The 24,108-nt window shown below is 45.2% G+C and overlaps 1 protein-coding gene across 5 annotated transcripts in view; it reads left to right on the top strand.

The window, feature by feature from the left end:
- LOC130349627 (chondroitin sulfate N-acetylgalactosaminyltransferase 2-like) overlaps positions 1 to 3,976 on the top strand; it is an 80,060-nt gene extending 76,084 nt beyond the window's left edge. For all 5 annotated transcript variants that reach the window (XM_056554842.1, XM_056554843.1, XM_056554845.1 and 2 more), the window contains 2 exons: positions 915 to 996; positions 1,478 to 3,976. In XM_056554842.1, the coding sequence (XP_056410817.1) occupies positions 915 to 996; positions 1,478 to 1,770 (375 nt within the window). In that variant the 3' untranslated portion in view covers positions 1,771 to 3,976. The remainder of the gene's footprint in view (positions 1 to 914; positions 997 to 1,477) is intronic.
- Positions 3,977 to 24,108: the final 20,132 nt, after the last annotated feature.

The raw sequence follows: 24,108 nt of genomic DNA, 5'->3' as shown, positions 1-24,108 counted from the left end.
TTCATGGTTGTTCATTGTTTTCCATGTCTGGTGCCTTTTGGTGAGTGAAAACATCCACACACATATCCTAATGGGTTATATCCGAACATCTTCTATGGGTATATATGCTGATACCTGTGCAATTTATCAGGTACATAGGTCGAATGAGATAAGGCACCAGAAATTGATGCATTAACATGAGACTATGATGTGGATGATTGCTGGATGCTATCAGTAGACTGAATAATCACCATTGTACACCTAGGCCCAGATAATAGGGGATATTATTGATGTCACTATAATTATTTTTTATTTTTTGTCAGAGGTATATTTTAATGCATTCAAAAAAATACGTGATTTTATTGAAACAAGGGTTGTAAAAGGCTGTGAGAAATAGTTAAACGTTGACCTTTTGGAGGACTCTTTCTGTGCTGTGAGAGACTTACTAGACTACTGCAAGTAAAATTCCCCCGTCATAAAAGTAAAGTACAGCAGTTTCACTATGCTAGGTTGCCAAGTTGGATTTAGCATATTTTTCTATATGACAGTATTATACAGCAGGTACTTCCTCTCATGTGCAGTCCCTACTCATTGCCTGCTCTAAAAGTGTTGTGGTTATTTATTTATTTTTTTAATTACAGGACATTTTTAACAGAAATAAGCCAATTAGTAAAAAAACAATAAAGTAATAAATGTGTAAATTTATTCAGTTTATTTAACCTGAAATGTTAAGGGTAGGGTCACACGTGTCTTATTTTGCTATATTTTGCTATATTCCTGCTGTGGAGAAGGAAACAACTGCAGTATGTAATTTGATTCAGGCTCAATGTAGAATGTGAATGCTATTATATGAATTTGCCAAACAATTTCTTTCTAAAAGATGGATGATGAGAAACTTAAAGATTTTTTGACTCTTTCTTGTCATTTATTTCAAGGTCCATAAGAAAGACTCTGGATTCTGGAGGGACTTTGGGTTCGGAATGACCTGTCAGTACAAATCAGATTTCCTGACAATTGGTGAGTGTACTATATTGTGTGGTTTATTGTACTATATATGCTTGGACTGCATTGATCTATGTCCAGTTCTTCCTCCTCTCCTGCACAATAGTATTGTTTATCATCAATTGATTTGTAAATGCTAAATGTGAGCATAACATAGATGTATCCCTTTAACATCTGTGTGTGTGTGCATGCGTCCATCTATCTAAATGTATATATAAATGCATGTAACTGAAATTCAGCAGTATAAACACAGTTCTTATAAAGTTCACATTAGGCTATCACATACAAACGTATTTTACAATGGATTCTCTTTTTTCATTTAATTATTTTTTGCCTTTATTCATAGGATTACATTTTTTTTTCTAAAACCATGATTGTATGTCTTCCTTCTGCTTTTTTTCTGTATTCAGTATTAGTTTTGGCTCCCTCTACTGGCAGATAAAAACATGCATACATTTAACGATTCTATGTTGACAATATTTTGTTTGTTTTGCAGGTGGCTTTGACTTGGAGGTCAGAGGATGGGGAGGAGAGGATGTTCACCTTTACAGGAAGTACCTGCACGGGGATCTGATTGTAATCCGTACTCCGGTGCCCAGCCTGTTCCATTTGTGGCATGAGAAGCACTGTGTGGATGAACTGACTCCGGAGCAATATCGTATGTGCATTCAATCCAAGGCTATGAATGAGGCATCCCACCCTCACCTCGGCATGCTGGTCTTCCGAGAGGAAATTGAGACCCACTTGCGCAAGCAAGCCTTCAGGACGAACAATGAATCAGAGGCATAAACATTACATTTTACATGGAAGATAAAAATTGAGCTTATGTTACAGGCTACTAATAGAATGTGGACCATATGTTTTTGGATGTGGGACCCTGTGCAGGGCTTTAACCATCTTTAATCCTCTCACATTAAGGCATGGCAATGAGTCTCATACTATTCATTATTATGCTGGTAAAAATATTCAGAGCAGGGATTCTCTAAAGCAATACAGCACCTGCACACGATCTGTTATGCCTGCCTAGGAATATATGGTTAATATTTAACAGCGTTGAAATCGTGATAGACATATCATCTTTCTGTATCAGCATTGGACATTAAGCATGCTATCGGCACAGAATGGGAACCAAAATGGTACTTTAAGGCCTGGTAGCTTCCAGCTCCTATGTGCCTTAATACTTCAGACACGCAGAAATAGTCAATATACTCTGTGCAGTACAGTGACACATTACCAAGTACTGTAAATAGAAGTGCACGTATGTATAATGTGTGTGTACGTACGCACAGCATATCGCACCTGCACAACCTTTTGTTTTGTGTATTTTATAGAATTGTTTTGCTTTATAATGCTTCGTATACCTAGCACAAGGTACCAAGGATACAGTATCCTCATCCCTAATCTACAGCTGCTTTGTGTGGTAGCTGCACCCATTAGCGCACACAAATAAGCACAATAACAGTCCTAAATGCCATCGATGCCAATTCCATCCTATAAATTGAGTAACGCTTAGCAAACACTTGGAGATTGTCATAAACCAGTAAGATTCCAGTTTTATTTTATTTTTATTACAAGTTTAAAAATGCAGTTTAAGGACCGGATTATCACTTGATGTTCACATCATTTCACTGTATGTTACACAACATGTTAAATTATAGATACATTGATTGATTCAGAATATTCTGTAATTATGATGCTTGATGGGTACTCCAGTTACCAATGTGGGTACAATAGCAGTATTTGCAGAGTTGTTAAAGGGGTATTCCAGCAACTAAAAAATCCCCTATTCACAGAAATGTTATAATTGCAAGGGGGTGACCTCTGGGACCTTCCACTCTACCACCATCTCTATGGAGCCATTAGAGAGTACAGAGAACGAGGGTGTGTGTGTGTGCCATCTCCAACGGCTCTATAGACAATGAGTGCCAACCTACCACCCATTAAGCGGGGAGAGTCAGGTCCACGTTTAGATTACAGTTGAGGATCTCGCACAATGACTTATTCCCTTTCCTGTCTGTAGTGGATACATTTTTAGTCACTAGAATACTCCTTTAAAACTTTTTTATTTGTTTGTGTGTTTTTATTATTATATTGAAATTAGAATTGTGGTTTTATAATAAAAAAAAGAAGAAAAAAAACTTTTCTGCAAAATTTGCACCAGTAAGCAAGGGAAAAAAAGTGACGACCGCTATGGGGGGCTAATTTTGGACAACCATGGGTAGTCACTGTTCCACTACAATGGAGTGAATGTGGTTAAGGGCGTTGCTTAAGCTGGGCTCATCTGTCAACCAATAGTTTTATTTTCTAAACCATCCTGGGGATTCGGAGTTGTTGCAGTCAGCAAAACAGAGCACAAAATAAAAGCATGTTTATATTGAGTGTTCTATAGGGCCATGTTCACACGAACATACAGTAGTGTACCTGCAGCCTCTGATAAATCTGATATTAGCAGTGACCAAAAAAGACAAGGTCCGCTCAAAACATGCCACCTTTGCAGGATCACTTTGACAAAGAACATGACAGACTGTGGGGTGATCTGCCAACCAATTTCGGTACGTAAGTCTATTGTCACCTGGGATTACTGTAGGTGGATATTGTTCCAATATTCTTTTACATACAGATTAGAATGATTCCGTTATAAAGGTACATTGTTGTTGTTCTGGTATCTGGTACTGTTTTAGTATCATTTTTTCTGTTATATCCTAGCTATGGAAACAAGTATTACATTAAAGGTGTGAAATGAAGACTGGGATCATGTGAAGTATTGTTTTGTACTTTATATTGTTGTATTTTTAATTGGCATTTTTTTCTTGTCTTGGACTAAACTGTTCTAAACCCATTTGTGGAATTCTAAGACCAGAGGATAGATTCACGTTTACCAAAGAGCTTCTGCTTTTTAGTAGGTGGTTGTAGAAACTCTGCGGACAAGTCTAGACTTTTTTTTTTTTCCTGTGTTGCCGTTGGCACATAAGGACGAAATAAAATTATTTTTTGCTATGGACTGAGTGTCTTTACTGCATTGTCAACTGTAACGGATTTGAAAGTGTCTTACCTAATGTAAATCTTTACCTGGGCATATACTTATTCACCCAGGAAGAAAAGTCTGATTACACTAGGGGCCTAAGTCAATACACACATGTGGTGTCGGATGAGGGTAATACATAGTAACATAGTTCATAAGGTTGAAAAAAGACCAGTCCATCAAGTTCAACCTATAACCCTAATGAGTCCCTAATGTGTGTAATCTTTTCGTGACACCAGGGCGTGGTTGATCTATACACCACCCGAGGTAGGCCAGCTTCTCCTGTGCCTGACATGGGGCAAATAATCACTCCGACGCAAGGTTATTAGAGATGAGCGAAGTTACAGTGATTTGATTTGTCACAAACTTCTCGGCTCGGCAGTTGCTGACTTTAGCCTGCATAAATTAGTTCAGCTTTCAGGTGCTCCGGTGGGCTGCAAAAGTTGGATATAGTCCTAGGAGCGACTCTCTTAGGACAGTATCCACCTTTCCAGCCCACCGGAGCACCTTGAAAGCTGAACTAATTTAAGTAGGCAACTGCCAAGCCGCGAGGTTCGTGACGAATCGAATCACTGTAACTTCGCTCCTCTCTAAAGGTTATGGATAACTGGTTTGCTTTACTGAGGTTGGAAAGGTGGTACAATCTGTTACAGCTCAGATTAGCATGAAGGACATGCAGGGTGAACTTTGGGAAGCCTATCGGCTTGCTGGGACTTATAGTTGATTGTGCTGTATGTGACTGACTTGTATGCAGCCCGCGCTAGACACTTGGACTTGGCTTGAATTAATCCCCTGGACTGTAGTGCTTACCGCAAGGCCTTGACTTTCACCTGGGTACTGGGGTTAACTTGTAGTAGATGCATGGTTGTTGGACTAGGCCTCAGGCCTCCTTCAGAATCACCTCGCAGACAGGCTTCACACTTCACCAAACTGTACCTCAGAACAATTTGCAGAACTGAACTCTAACCTTACTATATAGGGGAGCAATTTAGAGAGATCCCATTGGCCAGATAAGTCACCTGGTTCACCTTTGCATACTCCCCTAACAACAAGGTCCGTGACCACAGATTTCTTAAAGTAACAAGTGCATAGAAAATACCAATACATTAACCATTATATAACATTGCATTATACTGTGCATTATAGAGAGTCCTGAGGAGAGTGGGCCCAAGACAGACATTGAGGCAGCATCTGCCACACGGGATGGGCAGGAGTACAGAAGAACTTGTGATTCTGTACTAGGTCACCACACGTATACGGGATAAGATTGCACCTTTATCTTGCAGAAAGATTCTTCTTCCAATCCTCTGATCAGATAATAGCAATCCAAACTGCTTGGGTGAGATGTTATTTGGCTACACCAGCAAACATTTTCCTCCTGCGTGATGTTTCAGGAAACACACACCCCTATTTATTTGCACAGATCCTGAAGCGATACATACAGTAGGGCAAAAAAGTATTTAGTCAACCACTTAGGGTGGGTTCACACTACGTTTTCTCCCATACGGGAGCGCATACGGCAGGGGGAGCTAAAAGCTCGCGCTCCCATATGTCACCGTATGCACTCCCGTATGTCATTCATTTCAATGAGCCAACCGGAGTGAAACGTTCGGTCCGGTCGGCTCATTTTTGCGCCGTATGCGCTTTTACAACCGGACCTAAAACCGTGGTTGACCACAGTTTTAGGTCCAGTTGTAAAAGCGCATACGGCGCAAAAATGAGCCGACCGGACCGAACGTTTCACTCCGGTCGGCTCATTGAAATGAATGACATACGGGAGCGCATACGGTGACATACGGGAGCGCGAGCTTTTAGCTCCCCCCTGCCGTATGCGCTCCCGTATGGGAGAAAACGTAGTGTGAACCCAGCCTTACCTCAACTCTGAGAGACATAATGAGAAAAAAATTATAAATTCACTGAAATTGTCTGATTTTTTAAGAATTTATTTGCAAATCATGGTGGAAAAATATTTGGTCAATGACAAAAGTTAATCTCAAAACTTTGTGATATACCCTTTGTTGGCAATGACAGAGTTCAAATGTTTTCTGTAAGTCTTCAAAAGGTTTTCACACACTGTTGCTGGTATTTTTGCCCATTCCTCCATGCAGATCTCCTCTAGAGCAGTGATGTTTTTTTGGGGCTGTCGCTGGGAACACAGACTTTCAACTCCCTCCAAAGGTTTTCTATGGGGTTGAGATCTGGAGACTGGTTAGGCCACTCCAGGACCTTGAAATGCTTCTTATGTAGCCACTACTTTATTGCCCAGGCGGTGTGTTGGGGTCATTGACATGCTGAAAGACCCAGCCACGTTTCATCTTCAATGTCCTTGCTGATGGAAGGAGGTTTTCATTCAAAATCTCACAATACATGGCACCATTCATTCTTTCCTTTACACAGATCAGTCGTCCTGGCCCCTTGACAGAACAACAGCCCCAAAGCATTATGTTTCCACCCGCATGCTTCACAGTAGGTATGGTGTTCTTTGGATGCAACTTTCTCCTAAAAACACGACAAGTTGAGTTTTTACCAAAAAGTTCCACTTTAGTTTCATCTGACCATATGACATTCTCCCAATCCTCTTCTGGGTCATCCAAATTCTCTCTAGCAAATTTCAGATGGGCCTGGACATGTACTGGCTTAAGCAGGGGGACACACCTGGTACTGATGATTTGAGTCCCTGGTGGCGCAGTGTGTTACTGATGGTAGCCTTTGTTACTTTGGTCCCAGCTCTCTGCAGGTCATTCACTAGGTCCCCCTGTGTGGTTCTGGGATTTTTGCTCACCGTACTTGTGATCATTTTGACACCGAGGGGTGAGATCTTGCGTGGAGCCCCAAATCGAGGGAGATTAGTGGTCTTGTATGTCTTCCATTTTCTAATAATTGCTCCCACAGTTGATTTCTTCACACAAAGCTGCTTGCCTATTGCAGATTCAGTCTTCCCAGCCTGGTGCAGGTCTACAATTTTGTTTCTGGTGTTCTTCGACAGATCTTTTGTCTTGGCCATAGTGAAGTTTGGAGTGTGACTGTTTTAGGTTGTGGACAGGTGTCTTTTATACTGATAACAAGTTCAAACAGGTGCCATTAATACAGGTGAGTGGAGGACAGAGGATACTCTTAAAGAAGTTGTTACAGGTCTGTGAGAGCAAGATATCTTCCTTGTTTGTAGGTGACCAAATACTTATTTTCCACCATAATTTGCAAATAAATTCTTTAAAAATCAGACAATGTGATTTTATGGATTTTTTTTCTCATAGTTGAGGTATACCTATGATGAAAATTACAGGCCTCTCATCTTTTTAAGTGGGATAACTTGCACAATTGGTGGCTGACTAAATACTTTTTTCTCTATCGGCTCCATTGGGGGGGGGGGGGGGGGGGGGGGGGGAACAGACTATGGGTAAATGCTGCTGTCTCTAGGAGGCTTGACTCTATGGCAACAGAAAAGTCGGCTCCTTCCAGCAGGGTATACCCGCCTCCAGGCAACTGAGCTAATCAGTTTTAGCTTAGTGTATTAAGGAGGCAGACACTGATCTGGGTTCTCCCCAGACCAGGTCTCACATTTTTTGTTTTCTAAGTTTAGGGACGTTTAGAATTTTATCTCCCTTTTCTTTTCTATTTTCAGGTGGGAACATAGCGTTCACTGTTTCCCCATTTGCGATTGAGGGGGTACAGACATCATGGATGTACTGTCAACCCTCTCATGCCAACGGTCAGTGCCTGGGGTTGTACCCATGGCTCATGGGTTGTACCTCCCTGCTCGTCTCGCTGTTGCAGCCTGGCATGATGCAGGTGACAAAAGCTGACTGAAGACTTCATTAGGTAAGTTCTTCAGACTGAGATGAGTATTCCCCCCCCCCCCACACCTTTTCTTACAGGTTATGGGACTAGCAACCTCTGGAGACCCCCAGTTTTTGGCCCACTTTTTTATTTAGGGGCTCCAGTCCTGGGCAGTTCTTCACTGAGGACTTGGGGGCCTGGTCAGAAGGGACTGTGAGCCCTCCTTTACGAAGGGATTGGGGGTTATACAGTGGTGTAGGTATGTCTAGTGCCTTGGTCCTTACAGACGCCGGCATTACTTTCCCCCTGCAACCGCGGCTGGCAACTTTCTCTCATGCCGTGGCTGCCAACTTTCATTTTGTGCGAGTGCCGGCTTCAGCCCGGCCGCAGCTCGCGCCCCTGACACAGTTCTTCCGCCGGCAGCGTGTTTACCCGCTCCCTTCCCCTGTCGCTCGATATATGCACTCAGGGCTGGGAGCGGGCGCCATTATCCCAACATGTGGCCGCACGCTCCGCCCACCCGCGGCCAGCGGGGAATTTTTCCTAGCGCGTGAAATCCTCACCAATTAGCGCTGTTCGTGCTCAGAGGGGTTATCAGGTCAAATCAGAGGCATTTTTGTTTCATCACAACCCCCTCTTTTCATTGACCATACATTTTCAGCCCCTCCCCTCTCCCTCTCTCAGCTGCACTGAACTTCTCCTCACAGCAGCTGCGGTGTTGGGGGACACAGACACCGGGTGAGACTGTTTTATTTTACTATGTCCGAGCCCAGACCTGTTCCTCCCTCTAAGCAGTTAACTGGGACCCTGGTCACCTATTATACCTGCAAGGGCTGTAATACAAAAATGTCTGGTTCTGCTGAACCCACTTGTTCCGCCTGCACCACTGCTTCCCCTGACCCCCCTGGTATTTCTACTCAGGATGCTCCTCCAGACCCTGTGCGCTCGGCTATCCCTCCAGACTGGGTATCCTCCCTCTCCCAGTCTATTTCCGATTTGGCTCAGGTCTCCCGTGCTGTGGTGACGGCCTTGGAGAAGTCCTCCATACGCCGACCCTCCTGAGAGACACACTCTCCCAATATTAACCGCTCTCGCAAGCGTAATACGGGTGTATCATCCGACTCATCTCCTGAGTCTTCTAGCAGACACAGGCGCTCCCCTCACAGACATCGCCCCTCTGCTCCAGTTTGCCACAAGCGTCACTCCCCTTGAGGACGCTTCCCTGGTCGCCACTCTGGCTCCCCAGAACCGCATACCATTTCAGTATCTCCCTCTTCCTGGGCTGCCTCCACTCGTTCCCACTCACCTGGAGAACTTGTAGATGAGGCTTCTGATTCGGCCTCTGCCTCAGAGGACCGCACAGATATGTCTGACACGGTGGACTCATTGGTTGCAGCCATAAGGAACACCTTCCACCTAGAGGACCCAGGAACTTCGGACGTAGCTCCAGAAGTTTCCTTTCATCATGCCCGACCGGCACCCAAGACTTTCAGCTCTCACACCGAATTCGATGCCTTGCTGGAGTCCGCCTGGAGGCATCCTGACAAGAAGTTTCAAGAAACGAAGGTTCAAGTGCAATATCCCTTCGCCAAGGACCTACATTGCTCGGTGGACTTCCTCCCCAACTGTGGATCCACAGGTCTCCTGCCTCTCTAAGGTGACTACCCTTCCATTGGCTGATGCGGCTGCCTTCAAGGATCCGGCAGACAAGAAGGTGGAGACCTTGGCAAAATTTGCCTTTGAGGCAGCAGGTTCCTTCCTTCTTCCTGCCTTCGCTTCTGCCTGGATGTCAAAAGCCCCCTCAGTCTGGTCTCCCCAACTCCACCAGGGTATTCTTTCAGGATCCCCCCGGAGGAATTATCTGACCTAGCTCTCCAATGCTTCAAAGCTGGAGATTTTCTATGTTCTGCTTCCATGCAGTTGGCCCACTGTGCTGCCTTTGCCACAGGCAACCTGGTAGCCCTCCGCTGCTCCCTGTGTCTGAAAGCCTGGGATGCGGCCGCCGCCTCCAAGAAGGCTTTAACGGAACTTCCCTTTGCTGGTTCTCGGCTTCTTGGCAAGCGCCTAGATGAGATTATGTCAGAGGCGACGGGCGGAAAGAGTTCCTTATTGCCTCAGAATAAGGCTCGCAACACTACTTACTGTCGGAAGTCCTCCTCTTTCTGGTCCTTTTAGACTTTTGGTCCCAATAAAGGGTCCAGGCAGGCACCTGCGTGGGACAAGAAGGCTCCCTCCTTCCAGACCCGTCCCTCTTGGAAATCGGATAACCGTTCCGGACGTTTTGTGGCCAAATCGGGCCCCCGCAAACCTACCTTGTCCTGAAGGGACGCCCCCACCCGCGGATTTTTCTCGGTTGGGAGGTCGTCTCTTACTCTTCCAAGATGCCTGGACCATGCACGTTCAGGACTCCTGGGTCAGGGACGTGGTAGCAAACGAGTACAGGATCGAATTTGCTTCCCTTCCAAGGGATCGCTTTTTTCTTTTTTTCCGGGCCCCCCGGTCCCCCTCGCTAGCAAAAGCATTTTGGAGCGCACTCCAGTCCCTTCTCATCCAGGGAGTAATTGTCCCGGTTCCTCCAAGGGAAAATTTTCGAGGTTTCTTACTCCAACCTCTTCGTGGTCCCCAAGAAAGGCAGTTCCATATGCCCAATCTTGGATCTCAAGTGCCTCCACCAGCATCTTCTACTCTCCTTTCGGTAGTGGCATCCATGGATCAAGGGGAGTTTCTTTCCTCGGTGGACATCAAGGATGCCTACCTCCACATTCCGGTCATCAGCGGTACCTCCGCTTTGCCGTTCCGGAAGGCCATTTTCAGTTTATAACTCTCCTCTTCGGTCTGGCCACTACTCCGCGGGTCTTTACCAAGGTCCTGGCGCCTGTGGTAGCCCTGTTAAGGACAAAGGGTGTCTCGGTGATTCCTTACTTGGATGACCTCCTGATCAAAGCTCCAACCAGGGCTCAGAATCTGGAGAGTCTTGGTCTCAGCCTCCAGGCCTTGTCTCGTTTCGGTTGGATGGTCAATCAAGACAAGTCCTACCTCTCTCCTACCCAGTCACTGGTTTTCCTGGGACTCCAGTTCGACACGGCTGCTACCCGCATTTGACTCCCGCCGGATAAGCGGCTAACTCTCCCTGACCCAGAGCAGCATATGTTTGCTATGGGGATTTTCTCCTGCTCTAGACAGTTCCTAAAATGGACAGCAGAGGTCATCAGAGAGCACTGTGGTCATGACATCAGAGGAAATGCATTTCTTTTTTGAATTTCTCTTTAGTATACAGCCCCTAAAAAGTACTGGAAGGATTGTTTTTTTTTAATAGAAGTGATTTACAAATCTGTTCAACTTTCTGGCACCAGTTGAATAAAAAAAAAGTTTTCACGGGAGTACCCCTTTAACCCCTTAACGACGCAGGACGTATATTTACGTCCTGCGCCGGCTCCCGAGATATGAAGATATCAACGGCCGGGACCTGCGTCTAATACCACACATTGCGGCGATGTGCGGTATTAACCCTTTGGAAGCGGCGGTCAAAGCTGACCGCCGCTTCTAAAGTGAAAGTGACCCGGCTGCTCAGTCGGGCTGTTCGGGACCGCCGCGGTGAAATCGCGGTGTCCCGAACAGCTTACAGGACACCGGGAGGGCCCTTACCTGCCTCCTTGGTGTCCGATCGGCGAATGACTGCTCCGTGCCTGAGATCCAGGCAGGAGCAGTCAAGCGCGGATAACACTGATCACAGGCGTGTTAATACACGCCTGTGATCTGTGTAAAAGATCAGTGTGTGCAGTGTTATAGGTCCCTATGGGACCTATAACACTGCAAAAAAAAAAGTTTAAAAAAAAGTGTTAATAAAGGTCATTTAACCCCTTCCCTAATAAAAGTTTGAATCACCCCCCTTTTCCCATAAAAAAAGTGTAAAAAAAAATAAACATATGAGGTATCGCCACGTGCGTAAATGTCCGAACTATAAAAAATATATCATTAATTAAACCGCACGGTCGATGGCGTACGCGCAAAAAAATTCCAAAGTCAAAAAAAGCGCATTTTTGGTCCCTTTTTATACCATTAAAAAATCATACCGATAAAAACTTCAGATCACGGCGCAAAAAATGAGCCCTCATACATCCCTGTACGTGGAAAAATAAAAAAGTTATAGGGGTCAGAAGATGACATTGTTAAACGTATAAATTTTCCTGCATGTAGTTATGATTTTTTCCAGAAGTTCGACAAATTCAAACCTATATAAGTAGGGTATCATTTTAACTGTATGGACCTACAGAATAATGATAAGGTGTAATTTTTACCGAAATATGCACTGCCTAGAAACGGCGTTTTTTCTTAGATTTTGTCGCACAATGATTTTTTTTTCCGCTTCGCCGTGCATTTTTGGGTAAAATGACTGTCACTGCAAAGTAGAATTGGCGAAGCAAAAAATAAGCCATAATATGGATTTTTCGGTGGAAACTTGAAAGGGTTATGATTTTTAAAATGTAAGGAGGATAAAACGAAAGTGCAAAAACTGAAAAACCCTGAGTCCTTAAGGGGTTAAAGGGGTTAAGCACTTACATAGTAACATTGTTTATAAGGTTGAAAAAAGACCAGAGTCCATCAAGTTCAACTTATAGCCCTAGAATCCATAACCTGTAATGTTGTTATTCTCCAAAAATGCATCCAAACCCCTTTTAAATTCTTTTACAGAGTTCACCATGACCACCTCCTCAGGCAGAGAATGCCACAGTCCCGCTGCTCTTACAGTAAAGAACCCCCGTCTGTGCTGGTGTAGAAACCTTCTTTCCTTTAGACGTAGAGGATGCCCCCTTGTTATAGATACAGTCCTGGGTATAAATAGATCATGGGAAAGATCTCTGTACTGTCCCCTGATATATTTATTCATAGTTATTAGGTTGCCCCTAAGCCTTCTTTTTTGTAATCTAGATAACCCTAATTCTGATAATATTTCTGGGTACTGTAGTCCTCCCATTCCCCGTATTACCCTGGTTTCCCGTCTTTAAACCCTCTCCAGCTCCACTATATCTTTCTTGTACACTGGTGCCCAGTACTGTACACAGTATTCTATGTGTGGTCTGACTAGTGATTTGTACAGTGGTAGAATGATTTCCTTGTCGTGGGCCTCTATGCCCCTATTGATGCATCCCATGATTTTATTTGCCTTGGTAGCAGCTGCCCGACACTGGTCACTACAGCTAAATTTACTATTAACTAACTAAGACTCCCAAGTCCTTTTCCACGTCAGTCGTCCCAAGTGTTCTCCCATTTAATACATAATCCCAGCCTGGATTTTTCTTCCGTATGTGCATAACCTTACATTTATCAGTGTTGAACCTCATCTGCCACTTACTAGCCCAAACCTCCAACCTATCCAGATCCATTTTTAACAGTGCACTGTCCTCTATTGTGTTTAATGCTTTACAGAGTTTAGTATCATCTGCAAAGATTGCTTCTTTACTATTCAACCACTCTTCAAGGTCATTTATGAATATATTAAATAGAACAGGACCCAAGACGGACCCCTGTGGTACCCCACTAGAAACAGTCACCCAATCAGAATAAGTACCATTAATAACCACCCTCTGTTTCCCATCACTGAGCAGGTTATTTACCCATTTGCACACATTCTCCCCCCAGTCCAAGCATTCTCATTTTATGCACCAACCTTTTATGTGGCACCATATCAAATGCTTTGGAAAAATCCATATATACGACATACAGCGATTCCCCTGGTCCAGTCTGGAGCTCACCTCCTCATAAAAGCTGATCAGGTTAGTTTGACAGGACCGATCCCTCATAAAGCCATGCTGATAAGGAGTAATACATTTATTTTTATCAAGATACTCCAAAATAGCATCCCTTAGAAAACCCTCAAATAATTTACATACAACAGAGGTTAAACTAACAGGTCTATAATTCCCGGGGTCACCTTTTGACCCCTTTTCAAATATTGGCACCACATTTGCCATGCGCCAGTCCTGGGGAACAGTCCCTCTTACTATAGAGTCCCTGAATATAAAAAAATTGTGGTCTGTCTATTACATTACTTAATTCCTTTAGAACACGGGGGTGAATGCCATCTGGACCTGGTGATTTGTATATTTAGATTTTTTGTAGGCGGCACTGTACTTCTTCCTGGGTTAGACAGGTGACCTGTACAGGGGAGTTTACCTTATCTCGCAGTATTTCACCTGGCAATTCAATTTCTTCGGTGAATATGTTTAGTATATTTGCTTTTTCCTGATCCCCATTTATAATTTCTTCCTCATAATTTTTTAAAGGGCCAATACTTTCATTTTTAACCTTTTTGCTATTTATATAGTTAAACAATTTGGGGTTAATTTTACTTTCTTTGGCAAGAAGTCTTTCTGTCTCTATTTTTACGGCTTTTATCTGTTTTTTTTTTTACATATTTTACATTTTTCTCTATAGCTTTTTAATGCTTCTTTACTGCTGTCCTGTTTTAGTAGTTAAAATGCTTTATTTTTGTCATTTATTGCCCCCTTAACATTTTTATTCATCTTTATTGGTTTTCTTTTATTTCTGACCCTTTTATTCCCATAAGGTATATACATCTTACAGTGAGAATTTAAGATATTTTTAAAAGTCTCCAATTTAGTGTCAGTATACTTGTTTTTGAGGACATTATCCCATTTTATATTGTTAAAGAGTAGCTCCCACCATCAAGTTTTTCTTTTCTGTCCCTGCATATTGCCCTTCTATCCCTAACACCCTCCCTGCCTTTATTTTAATTTTTTACTATTTTAAAAATTGCATTTAGTTTGCCTGGTAGTGTGCTCATTACCAGGCAGACTTCCCCAGTAGGCACCACGTCACTGATGCCTGCTGGGGGCCAACTTTCGCCCATAGTTCTCCTAACAGGGTGTCTCCAGCTGTTTCACCACTACAACTCCCAGCATGCCCTGACATCTACTGGCTGTCAGGGCATGCTGGGAGTTGTAGTGGGGAAACAACTGGAGGCACACCGTGATGGCCGCACATCCCGCTCCCCGCCGCGCAGCCCCTCCCCCCGGCCTCGTCGCGCCGCTCTACTCCCTCGGCACCCCCTTAGTTCACCTACTCAGTGTCCCTCCAGCTGTTTCCCCACTACAACTCCCAGCTTGCCCTGACATCTATCGGCTGTCAGGGCATGCTGGGAGTTATAGTGGGGAAACAACTGGAGGCACACCGTGATGGCCCATCCCGCTCCCGCCACCCAGCCCGCAACCCCCCTGGCCCCACTGCGCCGCACAACCCACTACCCCCCCTCCCCCTGCAAAAACATTCAGTAACAGACACAACATAGATAATCTTACCTGTCGCCGGGGCCTGCCAGGGAGCCTGCGCGCGTCCTCTTCATTCAAAGCGCTCGCTCCCGTGTGTCTGATTGACAGGCGGGAGAGAGCACCGCAATGAATGAATTCCAACTCGTTGCCAGGCTTCAACGAGTCGAAATTCATTAGTGACGTCACTGCCCAATGCATTCGGCCACTAGTGGCCGAATTTAAGTGATTTTAAACTGTTTTGAAATCACTTTTTTTTATTAAAGTATATTAGAGATATGTTGTAGTACTTAAGTACTACAACATATCAATTTTTTGTTTTCATGACAGTGCCCATTTAAGGGCTTCTCTGAGTTGATCAAACTTTGCCTTCCTAAAGTTCATTGTTTTTGTGGCCCCTCGAGAGATTCCCTTATTGAAGAACAAGTTATAATGTATTATATTATGATCACTATTTCCTAGGTGTTCGTCTACTTGCACATTAGTTACGCTGTCAGGTCTGTTGGTTAACCCCTTCCCGACCTATGACATACCTGTACGTCATGAGTGGGAAGGTGTTCCCGACCCATGACATACAGGTACGTCATGAAAATTTTTGCCGCTACTCGCGGCATCCCGCAGCGCCCGGTAAGATAGCCACCCATCTTACCATGCAACCACGGGGGGTTTCATCCCCCACCCCCCCCCCAGCGATCGCTGCTATCAGCTAGTCAAAGCTGACTAGCTGATAGCATCGTTTCGCTATCAGAATACTTAGCAGCGCGGTGTGTGAGTCCGGATCACGGGGATCGACACACACACCGCTCTGCTAAGTGTCCCTTACCCGTCCCCCGGCGTCACTTACCCGTCCGAGCGGTGTTCCGAGCGGTCCCGGCGCGAGCGGCGTCCTCCAGGCGGTCCCGGCGGTGCTGCGTCCCGGCGGTGAGTTTCTGGCAACAGTGCGGCATCTTCATTGGCAGCAGTGAGATCCCCGTAAAGCGATCTCACTGCTGCCTCTGGGAGTTTCAAAACTGCAACTCCCAGCATGCCCAGACAGCCTTTGGCTTTCTGGGCATGCTGGGAGTTGTAGTTTTGCCACTTCTGGAGGTCCACAGTTTGGAGACCACTGTATAATGGTCTCCAATCTGTGCTCTTCCAGATGTTGCAAAACTACAAATCTCAGCATACTCAGTCTGTCCAGGCATGCTGGGAGTTGTAGTTCTCTAACATCTGGAAGAGCACAGATTGGAGACCATTATACAGTGGTCTCCAAACTGTGGACCTCCAGATGTTGCAAAACTACAACTCCCAGCATGCCCAGACTGCCCAAGCATGCTGGAAGTTGTAGTTCGGCAACATCTGATCCTTCAGATATTGCCGAACTACAACTTCCAGCATGCCTGGGCAGTCTGGGCATGCTGGGAGTTGTAGTTTTGCAACAACTGGAGGCACACTAGTTGGGAAACATTGTCCGTTTCCTACCTCAGTGCCTCCAGCTGTTGCAATTGTTGCAAAACTATAACTCCCAGCATGCACTGACAGACCATGCATGCTGGGAGTTGTAGTTTTGCAACAGCTGGAGGCACACTGGTTTGGAAACACTAAGTTTGGTTGCAAAACACTTGAAAGTTTATTACTTAACTTAGTGTTTCCAAACCAGTGTGCCTCCAGCTGTTGCAAAACGACAACTCCCAGCATGCACGGACAGCCAACGGGCATGCTCGGAGTTTGCAACAGCTGGATGTTTGCCCCCAATGTGAATGTACAGGGTACACTCACATGGGCGGAGGTTTACAGTGAGTGCTGCAAGTTTGAGATGGTGCAAATTTTGCGCTGCAGCTCAAACTTCCAGCGGAAAACTTGCTGTGAACCTCTGCCCATGTGACTGTACCCTAAAAACACTACACTACACTAACATTAACCTAAAATAAAAAGTAAAAAACACTACATATACACATACCCCTACACAGTCCCCCTCCCCCCCAAAAATGAAAAACGTCTGGTAAGCTACTGTTTCCAAAACGGAGCTTCCAGCTGTTGCAAAATAACAACTCCCAGTATTGCCGGGCAGCCATTGACTGTCCAGGCATGCTGGGAGTTTTGCAACAGCTGGAGGCACCCTGTTTGGGAATCATTGGCATAGAATACCCCTATAGCCACCCCTATGCAAATCCCTAATTTAGGCCTCAAATGCGCATGGCGCTCTCTCACTTTGGAGCCCTGTCGTATTTTAGGGCAACAGTTTTGGGACACATATGGGGTATCGCCGTACTTGGGAGAAATTGCCTTAAAAATTTTGGGGGGCTTTTTCTTCTTTAACCCCTTATGAAAAGGTGAAGTTGGGGTCTACACCAGCATGTTAGTGTAAAAAAATAAATTTTTTACACTGACATTCTGGTGTTGCCCTATACTTTTCATTTTCACAAGAGGTAAAAGGGAAAAAAGGCCCCCAAAATTTGTAATGCAATTTCTCCTGAGTACGGAGATACCCCATATGTGGGCGCAAAGTGCTCTGGGGGCGCACAACAAGGCCCAGAAGGGGAGAGTGTGCCATGTACATTTGAGGTGATTTGCACAGGGGTGGCTGATTGTTACAGCAGTTCTGACAAACGCAAAACAATAAATATCCATATGTGACCCCATTTTGGAAACTACACCCCTCACGGAATGTAATAAGGGGTGCAGTGAGAATTTACACCCCACTGGCGTATGACAGATTTTTGGAACAGTGGTCTGTGAAAATGAAAAATAAAATTTTTCATTTGCACAGTCCACTGTTTCAAATATCTGTCAAACGCCAGTGGGGTGTAAATGCTCACTGCACCCCTTATTAAATTCCATGAGGGGTGTAGTTTCCAAAATGGGGTCACATGTGGGAAGGTACACTGTTCTGGCACCATAGGGGCTTCCTAAATGGGACATGCCCCCCAAAAACCCATTCAGAAAAACTCACTCTCCAAAATCCCATTGTCGCTCCTTCCCTTCTGAGCCCTCTACTGCGCCCGCCGAACAATTTACATAGACATATGAGGTATTTCCTTACTTGAGAGAAATTGGGCTACAAATTTTAGGGTGATTTCTCTCCTTTTACCCCTAGTAAAAATTCAAAAATTGGGTCTACAAGAACATGCCAGTGTAAAAAATGAAGATTTAGAATTTTCTCCTTCACTTTGCTGCTATTCCTGTGAAACACCTAAAGGGTTAAAACACTTACTGAATGTCATTTTGAATACTTTGGGGGGTGCAGTTTTTATAATGGGGTAATTTATGGGGTATTTCTAATATGAAGACCCTTAAAATCCTCTTTTAACCTGAACTGGGCCCTGAAAAAGTACGATTTTGAAAATCTTGAGAAAAATTGGAAAATTGCGGAACTTTGACGCCCTCTGCTGTCCTCCAAAAGTAAAAACTTGTAAATTTTTTGATGCAAACATAAAGTAGACATATTGGGGGAGATTTATTAAAGGATTTAGACTGGTTTTTCCTGTCTAAATTTGTCGCACAGAAAGTTGCAGTCTAAATATGTGCGACTTTTCTGCGACTTTTGCTCTAGAGGAATTTTACAACATGATGCATGCAAGTCTATTTTAGATGGAAATGCATTGGAAAATGCATTGGTGCTGAATTTATCAATTGTGACAAGTCGCATCTGCCCACAATACGCTGAAATGTCAGACCATGTTGGAGCAGGTCTAAATGCAGTTAAAGCTGTAGACCCTGAAGTCTGAGCACAGAATTTATCAAGGGCTGTGAGACCTTTGATAAATTAGGAGCACAATAAACAGGAGACTACCACATACGCTGGTCTATAAGCATACCCAGAATAGACTAGATTAGTAAATGTCCCCCATTGTATATGTGAATCAATATGTAATTTATTTGGAATATCCATTTTCCTTTCAAGCAGAGACTTTCAAAAATGCAAAATTTTCAACATTTTCATGAAATTTTTAGATTTTTTACCAAGAAAGGATGCAAATATCAGTGACATTTTACCAATAACATAAAGTAGAATATGTCACGAAAAAATAATCTCAGAATAAGAATAAGTAAAAGCATTCCAGAGTTATTAATGTTTAAAGTGACAGTGGTCAGATTTTCAAAAAATGCCCAGGTCCTGAAGGTGAAAATGGGCTGGGTCATGAAGGGGTTAATATTAAGTCTAGTAGGGCGCCCCCTCTGGTCGGGCCCTGCACCATTTGGGACAGATAATTGTCTTTAGCTATAAAGTTAGTCAGAAACCTGTTTCCTTTATGAGATTCACAATTCTCAGTCTCCCAGTTTATATCAGAATAGTTATCCTCCCGTAGTGCGGCCTTCAGACTCGATTTCACAAAAAGACAAACTCCTCCCCCTTTCCTTTTTGTGCGATCCTTCCTGAATAGACTATAACCCTGTATGTTGACTGCCCAGTATAAGAGATCCCACATCCCCGTGACACCTAAAACAAGAATCGGAAGAAGAAACCCCAATACGGAACAGCTTGACTGGAGTATAATATAGACAAAGTATCAATCTAGCTTGAATAAGCATATCCCTAGCACTGACCACTGTAGGGGAATAGGTTTTAGTAACTTCCCTCCACTGGTCCTCCGACAAGTCAGGAATATCAGCCGCCCACTTCACAAAATCTAACTCAAATGGGTCAGGGCCCACAGATTGAAGTAATGCATATGCCTGAGTCAAAGGTTTGGAAAGGCCAGCGGTGCCCAGAAGTAATTCAACATCTGAGAAAGCTGGGGTCACATCAAGAGAGCCAAACTGCGTCACTACCGCATGTCTCAGCTGAAGGTACCAAAATCGAGCACCCCGAGGGAGATTAAAGCAGTCTCTTAAGTGTGGGAAAGAAGAGAATTTCCCAAACAAATGCATGGCGAACCTGACTCCATGTTCATTCCAGAAGCAAGCAGCCTCCAACTCCTGCAGGTGCTCAAAATGAGGTTTCCCCCACAGAGGTGCTCTAGGAGACATTGCCAGCACCGGAAAACGTCTGGAGACCACTGACCACACCTCCGCCACTGTTTTAATAGGGGCCAACAACCTAGAATTAGAAGTATATATGTAAAGGGTATTGGTCAATGTTTCATACAAACCCATAAGAGCTCCCGCAAGGGCAGTAGATGCATTTGCCAGATCAAGGTCGATCCACCAGGCAGCATACACCAATTGAGATGCTAAAAAGTAATCGTACATGTTAGGGGCAGCCAATCCACCCGCTGTTTGGACGCCTGGAGCAGCACCTGACCCAATTGCGGCGATTTATCCTGCCAATAGAAGAATCTCAAAGCACCACTCAGCGTTGCAAAGTACTTCTTAGGAGGAATCACAGGAGAAAGGTAAAAGAGATTAAAAAAAAAAACAACTCAGGTAAGTACATCATCTTAAAGATATTAATCCTACCAGCTAGGGAAAGAAGACCAGGCCTGAAGTTTGACTCTCGCCAGCGACAAAACCGGATCCAAATTCAACCTGACAGTCCCACACACACAGAAACCTCCACTCCCAAATATCTAAATTGAGTAACTGTCTGCAACCTATGAGGAAGAAACGGAATGGGGTCCTCACCAATGGCATCAGGGAAGACTTAGCCCAATTAACTTTAAGACTAGAGAAGGAGATAAACTTGTCTGAGGACAAACAAGGCCCCCAGGGAACCCTCAACATCAGCCAAATAAACCAGTGTGTCATCAGCGTACATGGACACTTTCTCCTCCAGAGAACCCCTACGAACCCCCTGAATACAAGAGGATGATCTGATGGCCGCCGCAAGCGGTTCTACTGCCAGGGCAATTAAAAAGGGAGATAGGGGACAGCACTGCCTCATAGCCCTACCCAACTGGAAGGACTCTGAGATCTCTAGATTAGTTTGTACCCTGGCTCTAGGACTATCATAAAGCAAGCGCACCCACGCCCGGAACCGTGGACCAAACCGAATGACCCCGGGAAACCCCAAGGGTACACCCATTCCACAGAGTCAAAAGCCTTATACACATCTAGGCTGACTACATATCCCTTCGAGGCTACCCCTTCCGCACCGGCTATATTAAGATGCAAGCGCTGGACATTAATATCTGTAGCTCTCCCTGGTATAAAGCCCGTCTGGTCAGGATGAACGATAGCAGCTATGAACCATCGCAACCTATTAGCTAAAATTTTTGCCAAAAGTTTGATATCTACATTAAGGAGGGAAATAGGCCTGTAAGAATCTGGTAAAGTCAAATCCTTACTCGGTTTGGGAAGAACCACAATAAGGGCCTCCCTCATGGAGTCAGGGAGCCTCCCAGTCTGCATAGCCACACTAAAAAGATTCTTTAGAATGGGTATCAGCCGCTCCTCATTTGCCCTGTACCAGTCACCAATCATGCCATCAAACTCCGGAGTTTTCCTAGTCTGTAGAGAGGCAATAGCCATAGAGACTTCCTCATCTGAAAAAGGGGCATCTAGATCAGCTGCCTGAGCCATAGTCAAGAGTGTAAGAGGCGATCCCCACAAAAATTACGAAATCGAATACAGTATTAATAGTGCTAGGGTCAGATTCCAAAATCCCAGAAGCCCCCCTAATACTAGGTATAGCAACCACTGGCCTACTCTCTCTAGCCAAATATGCCAATAAACTACCATTTTTATCCCCAAATTCAAATATGGCCGCCTCCCTGTCCACCATTCTCTTATGAATCTTTTCTCTCTGAAGGATCAAGAGGCTGTTAACCCCTTATGTTCAACATCGGGAGAAGAGTTCCTCACCACTTCCGCTTCCAAAACCCCTAGCTCAACCTGCAACACAGCTTCACTGGCCGAATGTGTCGCCCTCCATCCAGTGACCCCAGTCATAAAAGCCCCCCTAACATGAGCCTTATAAGCATTGTCGGGGAGAGACCTATTATGTTCCCAAAAACAATTGTGAGCTTCCAGTAGTGATGCCGTCACCACCTCCTCCTGCAGCCAGCCAAGATGCATCCGTCAGACTTTGGAGGAGTGGCGAGGGTCTAAACCTAGAGACAGTATAAGAGCTGAGTGGTCTGAGATCCCCCTAGTGGTGTACATGACATCTCTTACCAGAGGTAGGAGATCGGAAGAGGCATATGCCAAATCGATCCTGGAGAACGACTTATGTACCGCTGAGTAAAAGGAGAATACTGGGTCAAACAGATGCTTCCGACGCCAAACCTCCATAAGAGACAGTGCCGCACTCCAGGCATTAAGTCCAAGGGAGCTTGTAAACGGAGTTAAGCCCCTAACATTCCAACTCACAATACAAAGTGTCCCCATTATCAATACCTGAAAAAGTTACCTATAGTAGGGCCACAACTGGGTATAGAACCCCCACTTTCCCAGAAAAGCACCTTAGTAGTAGAGAAAGTGCACCTAAACCATTATGCCACCACCTGAGGACCTCCAGGAGCAAACACCAGACACACCACATATAGAACGCAAGACAAGACATCACAAAAGATAGATAGGGCACAAACACTAATCGCATAAACAAATGCAAAATACAAGTAAAACATCCCCAACAACGAAACCCTGTCTAACACTAGGAACATGTGTGTCACGATGCCGGCTGGCAGGAGGTGGATCCTCTGTGCCAGAGAGGGATTGGCGTGGACCGTGCTAGTGGACCGGTTCTAAGTCACTACTGGTATTCACCAGAGCCCGCCGCAAAGCGGGATGGTCTTGCTGCGGCGGTAGTGACCAGGTCGTATCCACTAGCAACGGCTCAACCTCTCTGACTGCTGAAGATAGGCGCGGTACAAGGGAGTAGACAGAAGCAAGGTCGGACGTAGCAGAAGGTCGGGGCAGGCAGCAAGGATCGTAGTCAGGGGCAACGGCAGGAGGTCTGGAACACAGGCTAGGAACAAACAAGGGAACGCTTTCACTGGCACAATGGCAACAAGATCCGGCGAGGGAGTGCAGGGGAAGTGAGGTATACATAGGGAGTGCACAGGTGAACACACTGATTAGAACCACTGCGCCAATCAGCGGCGCAGTGGCCCTTTAAATCGCAGAGACCCGGCGCGCGCGCGCCCTAGGGAGCGGGGCCGCGCGCGCCGGGACAGGACCGACGGAGAGCGAGTCAGGTACGGGAGCCGGGGTGCGCATCGCGAGCGGGCGCCACCCGCATCGCGAATCGCATCCCGGCTGGAGGCGGTATCGCAGCGCACCCGGTCAGTGGATCTGACCGGGGCGCTGCGGGAGCGAGAGTGTAGCGAGCGCTCCAGGGAGGAGCGGGAACCCGGAGCGCTCGGCGTAACAGTACCCCCCCCCCTTGGGTCTCCCCCTCTTCTTGGAGCCTGAGAACCTGAGGACCAGATTTTTATCTAGGATATTGTCCTCAGGTTCCCAGGATCTCTCTTCAGGACCACAGCCCTCCCAGTCAACCAAAAAGAAGGTTTTTCCTCTGACCTTTTTGGAGGCCAGTATCTCCTTTACAGGAAAGATGTCTGAAGAACCGGAGACAGGAGTGGGAGAGATAAGTTTAGGAGAGAAACGGTTGATGATGAGTGGTTTAAGAAGAGAAACGTGAAAGGCATTAGGAATACGAAGAGAAGGAGGGAGAAGAAGTTTATAAGAGACAGGATTAATCTGGCACAAAATTTTGAAAGGACCAAGATAGCGTGGTCCCAATTTGTAGCTGGGAACACGGAAGCGGACATATTTAGCGGAGAGCCATACCTTGTCTCCGGGAGAAAAAATGGGGGGAGCTCTTCTTTTCTTATCAGCAAACTTCTTCATGCGTGATGAAGCCTGTAAGAGAGAATTTTGGGTCTCTTTCCATATGGTGGAAAGATCACGAGATATTTCATCCACAGCGGGTACACCAGAGGGCAAGGGAGTAGGGAGGGGGGGAAGAGGGTGACGGCCGTACACCACAAAAAATGGGGATTTGGAAGAAGATTCAGAAACTCTGAAGTTATACGAGAATTTGGCCCATGGTAGAAGATCTGCCCAGTCATCCTGGCGGGAGGAAACAAAATGCCGTAAATAATCACCCAGGACCTGGTTAATTCTTTCTACTTGCCCATTGGATTGAGGATGATAAGCAGAAGAAAAGTTTAATTTAAT

Source organism: Hyla sarda, unplaced genomic scaffold (assembly GCF_029499605.1).
Source record: "Hyla sarda isolate aHylSar1 unplaced genomic scaffold, aHylSar1.hap1 scaffold_92, whole genome shotgun sequence".
In the NCBI taxonomy this organism is placed as follows: Eukaryota; Metazoa; Chordata; class Amphibia; order Anura; family Hylidae; genus Hyla; species Hyla sarda.
The sequence above is the reverse complement of the archived record's forward strand: the minus strand, read 5'-3'. Positions and strand labels throughout refer to the sequence as shown.